The sequence below is a fragment of the Manis javanica genome, chromosome 2 (genome assembly GCF_040802235.1).
Source record: "Manis javanica isolate MJ-LG chromosome 2, MJ_LKY, whole genome shotgun sequence".
Classification (NCBI taxonomy): Eukaryota; Metazoa; Chordata; class Mammalia; order Pholidota; family Manidae; genus Manis; species Manis javanica.
In genome coordinates this window covers 91,130,014-91,146,937 of record NC_133157.1, presented here as the reverse complement: position 1 = coordinate 91,146,937, position 16,924 = coordinate 91,130,014, and the positions used below count along the sequence as shown (strand labels likewise).

The 16,924-nt window shown below is 43.3% G+C and overlaps 2 protein-coding genes and 1 long non-coding RNA gene across 14 annotated transcripts in view; 2 read left to right on the top strand and 1 right to left on the bottom strand.

The window, feature by feature from the left end:
• Window positions 1-745: 745 nt before the first annotated feature.
• LOC140847748 (uncharacterized) lies at window positions 746-4,186 on the bottom strand. The gene is made up of 2 exons (XR_012127867.1): window positions 3,906-4,186; window positions 746-1,444 (listed from the first exon to the last, which is right to left on the bottom strand). It is a non-coding gene; the product is annotated as an uncharacterized lncRNA (long non-coding RNA).
• Window positions 4,187-4,503: 317 nt separating this feature from the next.
• Window positions 4,504-9,801, top strand: CKS2 (CDC28 protein kinase regulatory subunit 2). The gene is made up of 3 exons (XM_017654960.3): window positions 4,504-4,705; window positions 8,189-8,316; window positions 9,469-9,801. Exons 1-3 carry the CDS (start codon window positions 4,647-4,649, stop codon window positions 9,519-9,521), a joined length of 240 nt encoding a protein of 79 aa, XP_017510449.1. The 5' UTR covers window positions 4,504-4,646; the 3' UTR covers window positions 9,522-9,801.
• A 2,063-nt stretch (window positions 9,802-11,864) lies between these two features.
• Window positions 11,865-16,924, top strand: part of SECISBP2 (SECIS binding protein 2) — a 54,072-nt gene continuing 49,012 nt past the window's right edge. For all 12 annotated transcript variants that reach the window (XR_005058929.2, XM_037009745.2, XM_037009742.2 and 9 more), the window contains exons 1-2: window positions 11,865-12,021; window positions 12,872-13,017. Coding sequence is in view for 11 of the 12 variants with exons in the window: in XM_037009745.2 (XP_036865640.2) it covers window positions 11,986-12,021; window positions 12,872-13,017 (182 nt within the window). In the remaining variant the exon portion in view is untranslated. The remainder of the gene's footprint in view (window positions 12,022-12,871; window positions 13,018-16,924) is intronic.

Below are 16,924 nucleotides of genomic sequence, written 5' to 3'. Positions count from 1 at the left end.
ACAAGGCATAAAATGGTAGTGTCTCACCTGAGGGTTTCAGCACTGGTAAATTCAATCTGCATTCAGTGAGACTGAAAAATGACAACAGAATGTTCTTGGGATAAAAGGGTTTATACCCAGCTTTATTCTTGCAGTGGCAGGTCAAGAGCTAGAATCCTGTCCGTCAGGGCAGGGTGCATGCAGCAAGCCAGTCTCTGCCTCTGGGTCTCTCCACTGCCTTGCAGCCCAGAGCACTGGGCAGAGCTCTTTATAGAGTCAGTAACAACTCATTTCCCACACATGTGCAAAATGTGCCTGTGAGCACTGCAAGCAGAGCAGGGTCAGGTGAGAATCCTGGCCATGGAACCTTCATTTTCCCTACAGGTAGACTTAAAGCTTAACACCAATAATTATGTTAAGTGCAGATGATCTTAACAGTATCAGAATTAACTTCAGAATACAGAAAATTACCAGGGCAGAGGACATATAATGGTCTACTCACCAGTTAAGACATAGCAATCTTACATGCACCAAATAACAGAGCAGCAAAATGCAGGAGGCAAAAACTAACAACTGAGCAGCAGCCTGAGGGGCAAGCCCTGTTATTCCCACATTTAGAAGAATCAAAAGAGATCAGGAAGGGCTGGCATAGATGTAACAAGACCATCTTGAACATCCTTTCAACAAAACACTAAAGATCTTGACAAGATCTATAAAATGATCATTTGTGTCATCGGAGTCTCAGGAATATGAAAAAAGCAAGCGGTTGGAGTATTTTATTACTTTTATTTTGGTATCATTAATGTACAATTACATGAGCAACATTATGGTTACTAGACTCCCCCCATTATCGAGTCCCCCCACATACCCCATTACAGTCACTGTACATCAGTGTAGTAAGATGCTATAGAGTCACAGCTTGTCTTCTGTGTTATACAGCCTTCCCTGTGTCCCCACCCCCCTGCTACATTATATGTGCTAATCATAATGCCCCTTTTTCCCCCTTATCCCTCCCTTCCCACCCATCCTCCCCAGTCCCTTTTCCTTTGGTAACTGTTAGTCCATTCTTGGGTTCTGTGAGTCTGCTCCTGCTTTGTTCCTTCAGTTTTTTCTTTGTTCTTATACTCCACAGATGAGTGAAATCATTTGGTACTTGTCTTTCTCCGCCTGGCTTATTTCATTGAGCATAATACCCTCTAGCTCCATCCATGTTGTTGCAAATGGTAGGATTTGTTTTCTTCTGGCTGAATAATACTCCTTTGTGTATATGTACCACATCTTCTTTATCCATTCATCTACTGATGGACACTTAGGTTGCTTCCATTGTTGGAGTATTTTATAAAGGAAGACTATGCATATGAATCCATAGTTCTGAAAGTGATACATCTGTATACAGTGTAGGCAGTAGTCTATGTGGTTAATGCACCATGGTGTTAGCAGTAGTTGTATCTGTGATACAGGATTGCTGAGAAAGGACCAAGAAGGTATCTTATTTCTTTTAAATTAGTAAAAACAAGAGTAATTTTTATTTCACTTCTGTAATTTTCAAACATAAACTGAACTAAACATACTAGGATAAGTGGTATCTGGTGGAAATTGAACTTTTAAATTAAGAATCATATATAAAATTTTACAAACATTGAAAACAAACAAACAAATTTTACAAGCATTGAAAGGCAAGGGGTGCAGTCACTAAAATGGCACATGCCATCAAGTTCTTCCTCACACACAACTGTTAGCAAAACATCAGAAGTACGATGGAGAGCAGTATTTGGAGCTCTCACTTTAGCTCTATTCTGTATGATGCTGGTTCTGAATTAGTTCACACCCTCATGCTCATAGTATAGCAGAGAATAAACACCCCTTTAAAATCACCTACTTGGTTGTACTTCTTACACGCAGAATTCACTGTCGTAAGACACATTTATTGACACAGTGAATAAATGGTTTTCATAAAATATCCATATTTAAAATTTTAACGAGTGGAAAATTTTAGGGAAGGCTTTGTAGCTCAACTTCTTTTATCCACTGTGCTTACTTCACATGATTTATGTGGAAGCTCAGATGGGACAACGAAAAAATGTTTATGCAAACTTTAAAGTGCCTTCTAGACAGGTAATGTTATTAGAAGCAGTAGCATCAATGCTATTCCCAGGAGTAAGGTTTTCCTAGCACTTTGCTCAGTTAAGAACTTGCTGGTTAACTAAACATGGACCAACTGCAGCTCCTTTTGCCAGCTGTCACTACACTAACAGCTGCTAGTGGGGCTGAGAGGTTCCAGATACATTAAGATTTGTGGCAGCTCTAATCCTATAAACACCAACTGAAACCTGAACTTCCTGTTTTAAAGGAAACTGGGCCTCTTTGAAAGGCCCATTTTAGAGCAGATAGCCAATTCCTGTTGGTTCTTCCTTCAAAATTTCTGGTCTGAATCCTAATCACCCCTGCTGTCAACCTTGAGACCCTCATCCTATCAACTGCCATGGCTTTCTAACAGGGCTACCTGGCACCAGGACCCTCCACATTCCTTCTCATCTTTATCACAGCTGATCTGACTGTGCCACTTCCTTACTGGGATTATCAGATGGTTCTATATTAATCAAAATATCCAAGAACCCATTCCCAGTCTGTCCCAATCCACTACGTTTTAGCAAATTATCACAAACTCAGCAGCTTAAAACACAAAATTTACCTTATAGTTCGAGAAGTCTGAATTAGGTTTAACTTGGCACCAAGGTGCCGGCAGACCTGTATTCTTTACAGATACGTTAGGAATAGAACCCATCCCTTGCTTTTTCCAGGTTCGAGGCCCGATTTCTGGCAAAACTCAGGATAAAAAAGTTTCCAACGAGATAAGCGTTTAGAGACCTAAGCGTTACAGAGCCTGAACTACTTGGTTACTGGTCACTCTTCTGTTACAGCTTCTTCCTGACCCTTCTTTCTCCCTCTCACAGGGATCCCTGTGACACCACTGGACCCATCTTCACAATGGGTAATCTCAAAATCCTTTACTCAAACTTGCAGTCTCCTTTGTCATGTAAAGTAACATACCCACAGGGTCCAGAACCTGGGTGTCTTTGGGGCCATTTTTCCATCTACCCTCCCTGACTCACTTCCCACAACTTTCCTTTCCATGACCTCTATAATCTAAGCCAAACCCAGTCAGCATTCCGTGTAATCCACGTTTCCTCCTGCCTTCACAAATGCCAACCCCTCTATGTGAAAGGCGAGAGACAGTACACAATACTGGGTAGTTAGAGGCCTGACTAGAGTCAGACTGTAGGGCCTCAAGTCTGAGTCTGCCACTTAATTGCACAATGGATTTGGACAAACTATTCTTTCAACCTGGCCCTAAATATCAAACCGTTTTAAGGGATCTGAACAATCTTAAATTCCCTTAGCTGTACAGTTAGTTCGAAGATATACACGGAAGTATTTATTTCAGAGTGAAAGGGCATTTGGGATCTCGTTCAAGATACTCTGGGGGAAAAAGGGAGAGGAATAGATGAGACATAATGGGCAAAATGAATCGCGGCAGCTGACTCTGGTACTATGGTGGGGTTGACTATATTCTCCTACTTTTAAATTTGAACTTGTCCACAATAGGTCTCTGTAAAAGCTTATCTCGTTGGAAACTTTTTTCTCCTGGGTTTTGCCAGAAAGCCAGTGTTTTTTCCTCATTTCTACGTCACCACCACCACAGCGTGTAGCTGGACCCAGGTACAGAGGCGCACGTCACGGCTCATTCGAGCGCGATGACTGCGGGCTCACCCAGTGCAGGCGACCCCGCCGGGGGCAGGGGATGCGCCGGTTCCCTCCCGGAGGAGCAGCCCAGGTTGGGCCCGCCGTGTGCACGGCCTCCAGACTAGAGAACTGACCCTCGCTCCACTTCCGAGGTGAGCGCCCTGCCAGCTGGGGATTCGCACCTGCGCGGCGGCACAGGTCCTCCGCCCAAACAGGGAGGCCGTTTCTGGAGACTTCCGCGTGGCCTGCGCCCCCGCGCCCGGGCCTTTTCGGTCGCGACCCGAAGCCCTCGAGCCGGCATCGAGCGGCTGCGGAGTTCACACTCGGCCCGCAGTGCCTCCAACCACTGACAACCGGCTTCTCACCGCGCACCACGGAACTCCCTTCCCGACCCGTAACTGCCTTGCGCACAGGTTGCCTCTCCGCAGGTAGCCCCGCCCCAGCCTCGCCAAATCCCGTGATACTTCACCTCTTCCACCGCCCCAACGGCTCTGCCCACCTGGAACCTTCTAAACCTTTGCGCACGCGTTCTGTGGCCCTTAACGTCCGGCTCCTCCCTCCTTTGACCAGGCCCCCTTCCCTTCAGGGAGTTCCCCGTCTCCAACGCCTTGTCAATCATCCACTTCTTCCTTGGGGGGGGGGGTGTAACTTCGCAGTAGGCCTCTGATTGGCTAATGTTGGAGCCAAGGCCTTGGAGGAGCGGCGACAATAGGGTAAAACTGGCCTCGCCTACCTACGGTTTCTGCGAAAGTTGGTTGGTGGGCGCTTCTGTCCAATCAGTGGCTGGCTGTAGGATTCAAACCTGGATCGTTCGACCTGTGGTCGGTTGGCCACAGACAAGCTGTTGCCTTGTCCCGAAGTGCACGCGTCTTCCGCCGTTCCAGCCCCGCGCCGCCAGCCGCCCGCTGCCCGCCTTCTTCAGGATGGCCCACAAGCAGATCTACTACTCCGACAAGTACTTCGACGAGCACTACGAGTACCGGTGAGCGGGGTTCCTCAGCCGCGGCCGGGCGGGAGCCGGGGCCTGAGGGACCGGGGCCGGGGCTGGGTTGGGTGGCGGCTCCCGGCGCGGGTGCGGCAGAGGGGCGGCCGGGGGCCCGCGAACTCCCACCCAGTAGGCCTTGGGGCAGGGGCTGGCGGGGTGGTGGTCTGCTACCAGTGCGGGAGACGCCGCTTCTTGGTCTCGATGTCTGGGGTGCCTTGAGGGCACCCCCCCAGTTGGCTGGCCTGAGGTGTGGGAGTGTTGGTTGGCGCGCCAGCCCGAGCCGTGACGACAGGACCTGAGTCGGGGGGCTTCTTTCTAGGACGGGCGCGGGAACTCGAGGGAACTTTAGGCCTTTTTTCCTGCTAATATACATTGGCAAATGAGCTTGGGCTTTGAGGAATTGGGGCTTCAGAGTCCTGTAAAGTGCTAGATCGCAGTTGCTAAAATTAGCACCAGGCTTGTGGGCGGGGAGAACATGACGTCCTCAAGCCTCGTTGGGTGCGGGCGACCTCCCTGGGGCGGTCGGGGGAAGGGTCTCAGCATGGGCGGGACTGGTAGCGACCTTTAGGTAGGGTGTCCAAAACTCTTTGAGGAAGAATGGACGTAACTCTGTGGACTTGCTTTTTTTTTTCTTTCTTTCAAGTCCTGTAATATCTTGGAAATCGAAGGTCTGGCGAGAAAAACAGGATTTCTCCGTTCTGGTTTAGATGAAAAATACCTGTATTGTTTCATATTCCTAGCTAGAAGTATCTTTTTCCTGGCTATTGATAAGTTTGAAGTCGATCCGTTTGTTTTTATTTAGTAACTATATACACACGGTTCTTTTAGTGTGTTATGTTGGCGTAATGTCCAATTATGTGATGTCGATCAAGAGCCCAGCTGGAGATAAGCAATAACGACAGAATGTAATCTTTTAATATTTTTCTAAAATCTTGAAGTGAAACACATCTGGTGCCAAGTATATGAAGATACTTTACTGGACTTTTCCAGGCATTAGGTTTTTTTTGTTTTTTGTTTTTAGTTGCAATAACAGTTATTGATAAGCACAAAATAAGCTGGACTGCTATCATAATTTTAGCCTATTTTACCAAGTGGTTTGTGGTAGTCATGTATAATAGAACATCTGTCACATCTGAAGTGATATATTACAATATGTAAATTGATTTTAAGAGAATTTTTTTTTAGTTACGTTTAGGTTTTTTTTTTAATTTTTAATTTTGGAATCATTAATCTACAATTACAGAAAGAACATTATGTTTACTAGGTTCCCCCCTTCACCAAGTCCCCCCCCCCACATACCCCTTCACAGTCACTGTCCATCTGTGTAGTAAGATGCTGTAAAATCACTGCTTGTCTTCTCTGTGTTGCGCAGCCCTCCCCGTGTCCCCCACGCACTATACATGCTAATCGTAATGCCCTTTTTCTTTTTCCCCGCCCTTATCCCTCCCTTCCCACCCATCATCCCCAGTCCCTTTCCCTTTGGTAACTATTAGTCCATTCTTGGGTTCTGTGATTCTGCTGCTGTTTTGTTCCTTCAGTTTTCCTTTGTTCTTATACTCCACATATGAGTGAAATCATTTGGTACTTGTCCTTCTCCGCTTGGCTTATTTCACTGAGCATAATATACATTTAGGTTCTTTTGTAACTGGACTTCAAGACATAGTTCTGTTGAATAACATATGTAACAAATATTATAGGATTGTATGGAATTAAATTCATAGAAACTGTATAGTATTTTAAAAATACTATCCACGATTTGCTGTCTGCCCTCACTTGTGTTTTGTAGTGTTACCTTACTCCTGTTTTGTAATTGACAAGGCAATGGTACTGCAATAAACGTTGAATTTTGGAAATACTTTTACTCAGATGTAGTTTGAAAGCTATCTCCATGCAGTAAAATACAGGTAGAATTGCCATGTGAGTTTGAAGCTACTTTTTTCCTTTGTAATCAAACCTTGATGAAAGGGAGTCTGTTTCCATGGTAGCTAGTACAAAAACTAATTAGTGTTACATTTCTCTTTGAGACTAACCAACAGTTAACATAGGAGACAGGGATGACAGTTTGTTTTCAGGGACTTAAAAATACATGTTAAAACGGACATTTCAAGAATAAATGAGGTAGTTGATTAAGTATTGCTAAGACTCATCATGTTGTTCACTGGAATTGGTGAAACTTTTTACCAACTTTGAGAGTATAATTTGAATTTGACCTGGTGGCCTTACGGCAATCAAGCAACAAAATAGTTTTTCTAAAGCTCCATTTTGTTCTCTAAAGAATATTGAATTGTTACTTAACTGACCAACCACCGAATAGATTAAATTGATGACAGCTTAGTACTTTTAATGGGTTATGGGTTCCGTTTTCCTGTGCGCCAAAAAAGTGTGACCATATTGTACCTTTCTTGTTCTCCAGCCAACTGACTCACAGCTAGCTAACCTAGTACTGGTCAAAAAAAAAAAATGGGTTGGTGGTTATGGATAACTATAAAACACACTACTACCTGAAATGGTAGAAATCGGGCCTGGAATTGTGATTTTATAAAGGTCTTTTTATTGTAATTCAGAAGTGGGGGGTGCATATTTGTTTTTAAGACTTTCACGAAGTTACGGTTCTTGAATATTTCATACCTTCCTAAAAAAAACCTAAATGCAGTTTTGTGTATATGTAACTTACTGTAAAACGAACTGTCTATGTGAAGTTGGAGGTACATGCATATATGTGCCATTAGTGTGTTTTCCTTCTAATTTTGGACAAAGTATAAAGCAACTTCTGGAGTATACAAGGACTTGTATATACTACAGATCTATAATGTTGAGTAATAGGGAGCCCAAATTAACAAATTGGCTAATTTTTTTCCTGTGTAAATGGCTGCATGGGGCTGGGATAACAACTCTGCAATCAGGGACTGTGTTTAATTTCCAAAGGGTGCCTGTCCTCTTAGATAGCTTCTGGAGCTCCTTGATTGTGTCAGTCTGCTTTATAACCAAAAGGAAGGGAAAAGGAGACAAGTTGGACATATTCGTTCCTTTTGAGGACACTTCATATAAGTTTTAATATTTTCTGTATATATCCTGTTGGCCAGGATTTAGTTACATGACCAAAGACTGCTGCAGGGGAGACTGGGATGGTTTGATAACCATGTGCCTGACTTAAGTTTTATGGATTCTGTTCCTGCAGGAGATTGAGATAACTAGTAAGCATTCTCTGATGAGGGAGAGAAAAGTTAATGCTAAATAAAATGCCTTCTGCTTTTTGGACTTCATAATCTTATCTCTCTACTTTGAACATATAGGCCATCCAAAATAATAAGTAAATGTAGAGAATAGTCCTTAAGATTGGTGCTAATGGTAAGTAACAATTGCTTTAAAGAATTTTGACTGTGTTGAGGGGAAAATTTTTAAGTGTCATAGAGATGCATATAATTGTAGGAAAGGCATATTTGCATAGAGCACTAATACTTGGCTATATCTCTTAAACAGGCACGTCATGTTACCCAGAGAACTTTCCAAACAAGTACCCAAAACCCATCTGATGTCTGAAGAGGAGTGGAGGAGACTTGGTGTACAACAGAGTCTAGGCTGGGTTCATTACATGATTCATGAGCCAGGTTAAGTTTTGCTACTTAATATTTAGGAAAACTAACTGAATTAAAATAGTGGTGCTTGTGGTTGAAAATATTTTAGTAATACTGACATTCAATGATGGCAAAGTAACACTGATAAGTTTCACTAGTTTTGAATGATTCCTTCTGAGTGTTCCAATTTTTTGGTAAACTGAACATAAAAGTACTGTATCAGTCTACTTGCAAAGATTATAACAAGTAAAAAAACAGTCTATTTTATATAAAATGTGTCATTTTTAATATATCCAGTTTTACCATAAATGTACTTAAAATTCTGGTGTCTTTCTCTTTGGAAACTAGACTTATTTTAGGACAAATTAAATGTCTTTAAGTTTTGTGTGTATAGAAATGTAGGCAATTATAAGTGATGTGTCTTCCTTTAGTGTTCTACCAAAGGATAAATCGGATAAATCTGTATCTACCCCATTAAGATGAAGTTTTCCAGGTACTAAAGAGTAAACTAAAATTTTGTGGGTTTAAATTCTATTTTTGGGTTATCAGTAAATATCTTAAGGATTTATAATGTTTTGAACAAAATTTGAAGGGATACTATAGAAGCCAAATTAGGTGGAAGCAAAACTCTCTTGCTTTCCACTCTTATCAAAGAGAAATTGCCCCCATCAAAAACCTAAGGCTACTCATAACTTTCTTGGGATTGAAACATGTGATTATATAAGGGCTCAAAGGGTCTTTCTACATATAACACAAAAGCAGCTGAGGAACTTAAGTGTAGAGATGCCTGGGCCCCTACCTACTGTAACAATCTACAAGGCCCCTGGGATCTGCATTTTTATAAGCGTTTTTATAAGTGATTTTGAGTGAAGTGTTAGGTTTCTTTTCCCCACAGAGACAATTGAAATTCTGAAGATAGAAACTATTCTTCCCAGAGTAGCTTCTTAACAGCACTTTTCTCCAGGGTGGGTACAACTAAAACACGGGGTGAACTGTCAGGTTTTTTCTTTTGCTTAGTATTGACAGTGACTTTGAAGTAAAATTCATTTCAGTAGTTCACCAAGTAATATTAATTGACCACAGATTTATTTTACTTTATTTTGGTTCAAATGAGAGTTCTTTGAATTTTGGCCAAATTAAAATTTAACATACACTAAAATGGTATAAAACATTTTCTTTCTGCAGAACCACATATTCTTCTCTTCAGACGACCTCTTCCAAAAGATCAACAAAAATGAAGTATACCTGGGGATGGTCAATTAAATCTGGTTCAAATTTAATGTATATGTGTATATAAGGTAGTATTCAGTGAATACTTGAAAAATGTACAAATTGTTCATCCATACCTGTGCATGAGCTGTATTCTTCACAGCAACAGAGCTCAGTTAAATGTGCAACTGCAAGTAGGTTCCTGTAAGGTGTTAAGATAAAATTTCTTGTAGTGGGTTTTTCTCTTAATGTAAGTGCCTGTTTGACTTTACCTGTTATTTTGTTAAATAAAGTTTGTATGTTGCATTATTACTGAAGTTACTGGGGTTTCTTTTCTTATGGTTACTTTGTGACTATTGACATGCTGGATGATTTCCTCTCTAGAATTTTAGTCCTGAGGAAATAAATTCAAAAAAGTAAAATGTAAAATGGGTTTCAAATAGCTTGGTGTGATAAGGGTGCCATTTAATTCACTTAGGAAGAACCACGGATAATTTTAACAGAACCAAAGTGGATCTTATAGCTCTATTGTTTGTCTAGGTCCTAGAGAATTGTCTACTTAGGTATAAGAACAGCGATGTGCAGTGGCCTTGGGACAAAACACTTAACCCTATTTTTCTTTTTCTCCATTTTCCAAGTGGGGATGTCTTCTATAAATATCATAGCATCTTTTAAAAATCAAAAGCACTGTGAAACTCCATGCCATATATATTCTATGTTTGTTAAATTGCCTTTTCAGCTGCTATGGAAACAGTGTTAATGCCAACACAGACTGTTTGCTATACTGGAAAAACCTTTTAAATGAGCTGTCAGTAAATATTAAGACCCCTGTCTGGTGGTCCTCTGTAGGGCCTTCTCTTTAGAAAGGGAAGCTTTTACACATAATGAGCACAATACTGAAGATGGTGGTGAGCAGCCTAGAACTTTCTGCTCCCACTTAGAGGCTTAAGCAAACAGATGGCAGAACTGCTAAGTAAACTTAGTTGCATTTAGAGGAAACCAAGGAATATTGAGAGGCAGGGGTGACCATTCAACCTCCAGCATGGATTATTGCCAGACCCTCAGCCTTTACCCACTCTAGAGGTTTGGGTGTCCTGGAGTGTCTACCCAACCTGTGGGACCCGAACAGAAGGCAATGATGCTGGGGTTCTTATTCATGGAGCCAAAGAATGAACTTCGCAAACACTCAAGGTAGGAGAGCCAGGGTAGAGGCTTCTATTTAGAAAGTGAGAGGACAGAACTGGCTCTTGCCGGGGACAAGAGAGTCCGTGGTTGGCTCGTATAGGGGTTTTATGTGCAGTTGAGGATTTTTAAGAATGGGGGTAAAGGGTTTAGGGGTGCAGACTTGAGTGAGTGGTCCCAGAATACTCATTTTTGATGAGTAACAAGAAATTACATGCTCTGATTATTTCTCAGGAGTTTCCCTCTGGGAGCATGTCAATTAAGACCGCCTGCTCTGCCCCCAAGGTGGGCTGGGTTGTTGCCTGTTTGCTAAAGTGTGTTAAGAATCTTAACTTGGGATGTTTATAGTTGGGCTTGCTTTCCTAGGTTGCAGATTACTTGGTTAGGATCAGAGAAATACAGCACATAGGTACAGTTAAAAATAAGCTGGGCCTTTTATCAGGCTAAGGTGAATTTTACAGTGTCATGATCTAATTGATAGAGTGAGGTCACGGGTTATGCTGTGACACTTTTATCTGCAGAACACTCAAACATTCCAGGCCAAGTTGCTCCTGGCCTTTTAAGCTTTTAACTGATCTCACTGAAGATGTCTATGTTCCTAGTCTGGTATCTTTACCCTAGAGAATTAGTTTGACTCTGACTGCATAATGCTTAACACTGAGTTTCAGTAGGGACTTCTTTGTACATTACTACATTGTTCTGACTGTAATTATCTTGCTCTGCTTTTCCTCCGGAGACCGCACCCTAGTCTGCCTAAACCCACGGTCCCTGTGTCTCAGCACCTTAGAGAGGAAGTGGACCTGCCTGCCTTTCCTGCGCAGAACACCTGTAAGTCATTACACTCCGGTCTCTGAGCAGGGGGCAGTAAACCTAGTTAGCCTCCGGCAACTCTCAGTCCGCCGCGCTGTCCCAGCGCGAGCCGTATGCGGTGCCTGCCCCGGGTTGTTTCCACCGAGAGACTACCGCTTTTACATTCACCTTTCCCTGCATGTCTCCTAAAGACCGAGCTGCTAAAGGAGGACAAGCACTGTGGACTTGCTTCCGGGAGTTCAGGACACGTCCTGCTGGCTCTCGGCCTAGGCCCGGCCACGGGACTCCGACCCACACAGCAACGCGTGCGGACCTAGAGCTGTTGCCAACGCCCTTCACACTTCCGGTCGGAAATGGAGCTGGCTGAGGCGCGTTTCTGTGACGCACTTCCTGGCGTCGGCTGCGAAGGCGGAAAAGCGAGCCTCAAAGGGCCGCGCATAGCTGTTGCCCTGGCCGACGGTCGGCTGCAGGCCTCCCGGTCCGGTCTCCGAGCTGTCCACCATGGCGTCAGAGGGGTCGCGGGAGTCCCCGGGCGAGGTGAGGGCGGCGTGGTGTGCCCAGCTCTGGTCGCGCGTGGCCCGAGCCGCGGCAGCCGGAGGCGGAAGGGGTGGTCGAGGGTCGCGTCCCGATGCTGCGGGCGAGCGGCGCCGGCAAGAAGGAGGGGCTTGTGCGAAGGGGCTTGTGAGCGCGCTTCGCCGAGCGGTGTTCTCGCCGGGCGTGCGCGGCGGCCACTGGGCGGCGGTCTGACGCTCGCGCAGAGCGGCGTTCAGACGAGCTCTGAGCCGAGGATGTGAGGTGGTCAGTGAGAGTGAATCTCGTAGTACGGATCTAAAACCCAAAACAAAAACCACGTTTTTATATTCTCAACCTAAGGGCTTATAGCAATAGAACTTGCTTTTGCTTTTCGACAAAACTGGTTCATTGGGTGAAAAGCAAATGTTCTGTGTGACTTTTTGGAGACACTTCATAGATACGGTGTTTTGAGTGCTGCGGTTATGCCCTCCGCTGGTCTTATTTGACTACCAACAGTTGTACGGTTCTCGGTTGTGCCTGAATACAACTGGGGTGGAACACCGTGTTCCAGGTTAAAGCTCAGAAAGCGTGGTCAGTTTTGGTTCTTTTTGAGTTAAAATTTGCTTCCACTTTAATTGGTTGTCCTTGTTTTTCGCTTTTAGCACTTGGGAGACCGCTTTTTCTACCACAGAAGCACTGCGGACGGGATAAGTTGTTAGCCAACAAATTGTCTTTACACGACAGAAGTATTTGAGCAGTAGCGCTGGAGTTAGCATTTCTGGGTGCTAGAACAGAGCCACTCTCTTTGGGTTTGTTTATTTACATTAGGTTGATCTCTGAATGTATGTGGTCAAAACCCCTTCTTTTCCCTTAGGGCATCAAGTTGTCAGCAGATGTCAAACCGTTTGTCCCCAAATTTGCTGGGCTCAGTGTGGCATGGTCAGAGTCTTCAGAAGCACGCGTGTTGCCTAGCTGTGCAGCCCGGTACTATCCGTGTGTTCAGGAACTACCAGTGGCTGAGTATGTATCTTTCTAAATGTCTTGCCTTACCTGGGGCTTTATATCTTGGCTTTAATGGCGATTAGATTTTGAAATATGCTACAGCTAACACGTTAAAGTTCTCAGAGCAATCAGAGAATATCTTAGCCAAAGAGAGTCCGAGCTAGCCGTCCAACTTAACCGAGCTGTGTACCAAAAACTGAAGTGTCGGCTCTCCTTTTCTTCATACTGGTGCGATTACTTTGGTCAAAGAAAGCTTGGAGATTGCATTGCATTAGTTAGTGAGAAATGCAGTTTCAGGGTTCATTTGTGTATAAGGTTTAAACTGTATCATCTATCTAATAGATAAAGTGGTGGGTAGGCAAAATGAGGGTGGAAGGGAAATGGGACTAAGAAAATCCCCAAAAGATAAACATGCTCTTCCGTTTTAGGATTTTTTATTTAAAATGTTGGTTGGGGATGGAGTTGGGGCTAGCAGCTATGGCTGCTGCTTTTGCTGATAATTCTTTAAAAATTGCTAAGTTTTGCTTTCAACCATTTTTTTCTTTATATATGTCCTATGGAGATTGATCATACAGCCTTCAGTTATAAATTCTTCTAAACTTGATTTGAAAGGAGTTTTGTCCTTAAAATGTTCTTCTTCCTTCTCAAGATTCATTCTCTAGGTATTTACGAATGGTTTCCTTTATTAACTGAATTTAGAAAATTACATGTGAAACCTTTCACATAACTGTGTAGACTACCCATAGATTTCTTTTGAAGGTATGCATTACCGTTATGCTTCTGTAAGAATCTCTGTCTTTATGCTCCTTTGATAGGGTCAGATGACTTCCTTTTTTTTTCCTTCAATCACACTATGTGTGGTGTGATTGAAAATAGTTTATACTTCATGTAAATTCCAGAATTGTAGTCGCAAGAATGGAAATTGGAATGAATAAAATGATCATTGAGTCTTCTGGTGTACTTAGGAGATCTTGAAAATTGTACTTTTTTGACAAAAATTGAAGTCTTTCCTGTATGTGCTGAAGGCCTTTGGTAGGAATACTGATGTTTTCCACTGTAGTTCAAGAATGGGTCTCATTTGAGTTGTTCCCTACCTTGGGTGCCACACATAATAAAATACAAAATTTATCTCACTTGATGACAAGGACTCTAAGACACCTGCTCTGTGGGATTCCAGTTACCCGAAATAAAGGTGGAAGCATTCCAGTAGCTAAGGAACAGTCTGGCAGTAACATGAATAGAGACAAATTAGAGGCTTAACGGGTGTGCACTGCTAAATTTTAAAATCACGTTTTTTACCTTTACCCTTTTTGCATGTGATTTTTGTTTAAATTGTTTATAACCAAGGAAAAGGTTGGCTGACAGAATTCCTGCTTGGCAAGAAAACAATTAAGGACAGAGGGGGCTGGGTTAGAAAGGGCAAGAGCCTTTAAAGTGGGACTGAAATGGGGGGACTTTACACCTGGTCAGTTCTAACATAGGATGAAAAGTGCAAAGTCATAGTCAAATGTCACGTAAATGGAGAGCTCTTGCTGCTCTGACAATTAAGAGGAGCATTTTCCATAACTAACATACTTCCTTTTCCCTTGGTCCACTATCGCACCCCAATTCTGCGTGTTCCTCCCTCCATCCAAGGAGTAGAGTGACCTTTTATGGAAGGTCCACCTGCATTACTTCCCACAGTGCATTCCAAGGGACTTTATTTTCTCATTTGCAGTTAATTGTTGAAAGACTACTATGTGGAAAGTATTAGATGTTGGGGGAAGATTCTCATGGGCTGTGCTCTTTTTCTCCTTCTTATGCAGACTTCAGCTGAGGGAGAGGGCAGAAGATGTACTGACCTCCAAATCCACGTTACAGACCAGGCTACACAGTATCATAGAAGTGTTCTCTACAGGCACACCTTGTTTATTGCTCTTTACTTTATTGTGCTTTGTAGATACTGTGTTTTTTACAAAGTGAAGGTTTGTGGCAACCCTGCACTGAGCAAGTCTATAGGCACCATTTCCAACAGCATTTGTTGTCTCTGTGTCACATGTTGGTAAATCTTAGAGTATTTTAAACTTTTTAATTATTATCATATGTTGGTGTAGGATCAGTGATTATGACTTCCCAAAAGCTCAGATGATGGTTTGTATTTTTTAGCAAAAAAGTGTTTTTTAATTAGGGAATGTACATTGTTCTTTTAAACATAATGCTGTTGTGCTTTTAATGGACATATCAGTATTATGTAAACATCATAACTTTAATATGCACTGGGAAACCAAACAGTTCAAATTCATTTGACTTGCTTTATTATGTTGTTCTGGACTGAACCCACAACATCTCCAACATATGCCTGTGTATAGAATTGGCCATGTTTGGAAGGTACTGAGTATTTACTGGTGCGATGAACAGGTAGTCGCTAGGCAAACACATAAATTCTCTTTTCCCATTGATGTCCTCAGGTGATGACTTTGTTGATTGTCATAATATGTGCTTTGTGACATTAGGATGTGTGTGTTTTGCTTGGGTATTGATGTGCATTTTTTTTTCTGTCATGCTTGGGTAGGAAATAGGGAACTTTTGGTTGTGTTTTGAATGGTGTTACGATAATCATTTTCCTGGATTCTGGTTCGACTTGAAGGGAGAGAGGCCTAATGGCTTTGACAAGGTTGTAGGTCCCAGAAATAGGGAAGGTACACAGACACCTGCTGCAAGAAAAGAGGCTCCATAGCTGTCTCTGTGGGTTTTGGTGGTAAAGATTATCATTTCCAGTTGAGAACATGCAAAGGATTGTAGGCTCATTCATAACACAAGTGGGAAGTGGGGCTTAGGGGACTAGATGTTCAGATTTGGGCTTACATGCCAGGGGAAAAGGTGAACTATTAAGTGGAAATGACCTATAAGTTGGAGATAGAAGCCTAGAGGCAGCAGCAGTGCTGGGTTGCACCCCCACTTCGCACTGTTTTCTGAGCAGGATGGTGAGAAAGTCAGACTCAGAAAGACTCAGAAAGTTGAGATAGGGAGAGTGCAGAGGAAGCTGGGCTGCAGAAGAAAGCTGCTGGGAGGTGGGCAAGAGCAAAGAGAGGTCAGGGCTACAAGTCCAGGCCTGTGGAGCCTGTCAGGGGATGTGACAGAGGCCAGACCCAGCGGACGTCATGCTGAGGATGCGGCTGAGCTTGTGGGGAGGAAGTCCTGGGAAAGTCGGGCCAGGGTGGGGCTAGCGCACGGAGTGGGCAGGAGTTGATGGGTGCTGCAGGAGCTTCCAGGTTAGCTGTATGAGATGAGATGGTAACACAGGTAACAGAGGGAACAAGGTTGGGGGGGCGGTGTTGCTGTAGGTAAGGGTCATCTGGGCAGTTCCTGGCAACTGGAATTTGACAGACAAGTCATTTGAAACCCTGACAGATGCCATGGATTGTCTCAGATTTTGCATTGTGTGTAGTTTTCTTTGTGGGATTGTATGTGCCTTGGCTAGAAAGGAAATACACCAGCTTTCCAGAGGAAGAAGGACCTTGGCCAAAGAGGGAAACAGGATTGTGATAGAGCTGGGACCCACACCAAGGTCTGCAGACTCACTCATGACAATTTCCTGGATGACAGCAGCCTTCAAGACCACCACTTTGGGGGACCCTGTCCCCTTTTCTTCTTTATCCGAACTGTCTTGGTCTGGTTAGTTCCTTAACGTGGGATGTCATCTTTTGTACTTTTTTTGCTATCAGCCCATTGTCTTTGCCCATCTTCTCTTGTGAAGAACAGATTGTCCACCTTCATCTGCTCCCATTAGATTTTCTGAGCATTATAAAATGGCAATTCATATCTAGGGGCAATTCACATCTGGGGAGTGGGGTGGAGCTTTCAATGTACCTCTTCTCTAGTAGGAGCAGCACTGGGTGTCTTGCCAATGGGTTTCAGCCCCAGGCAAGTTCACTATGGATTCAAT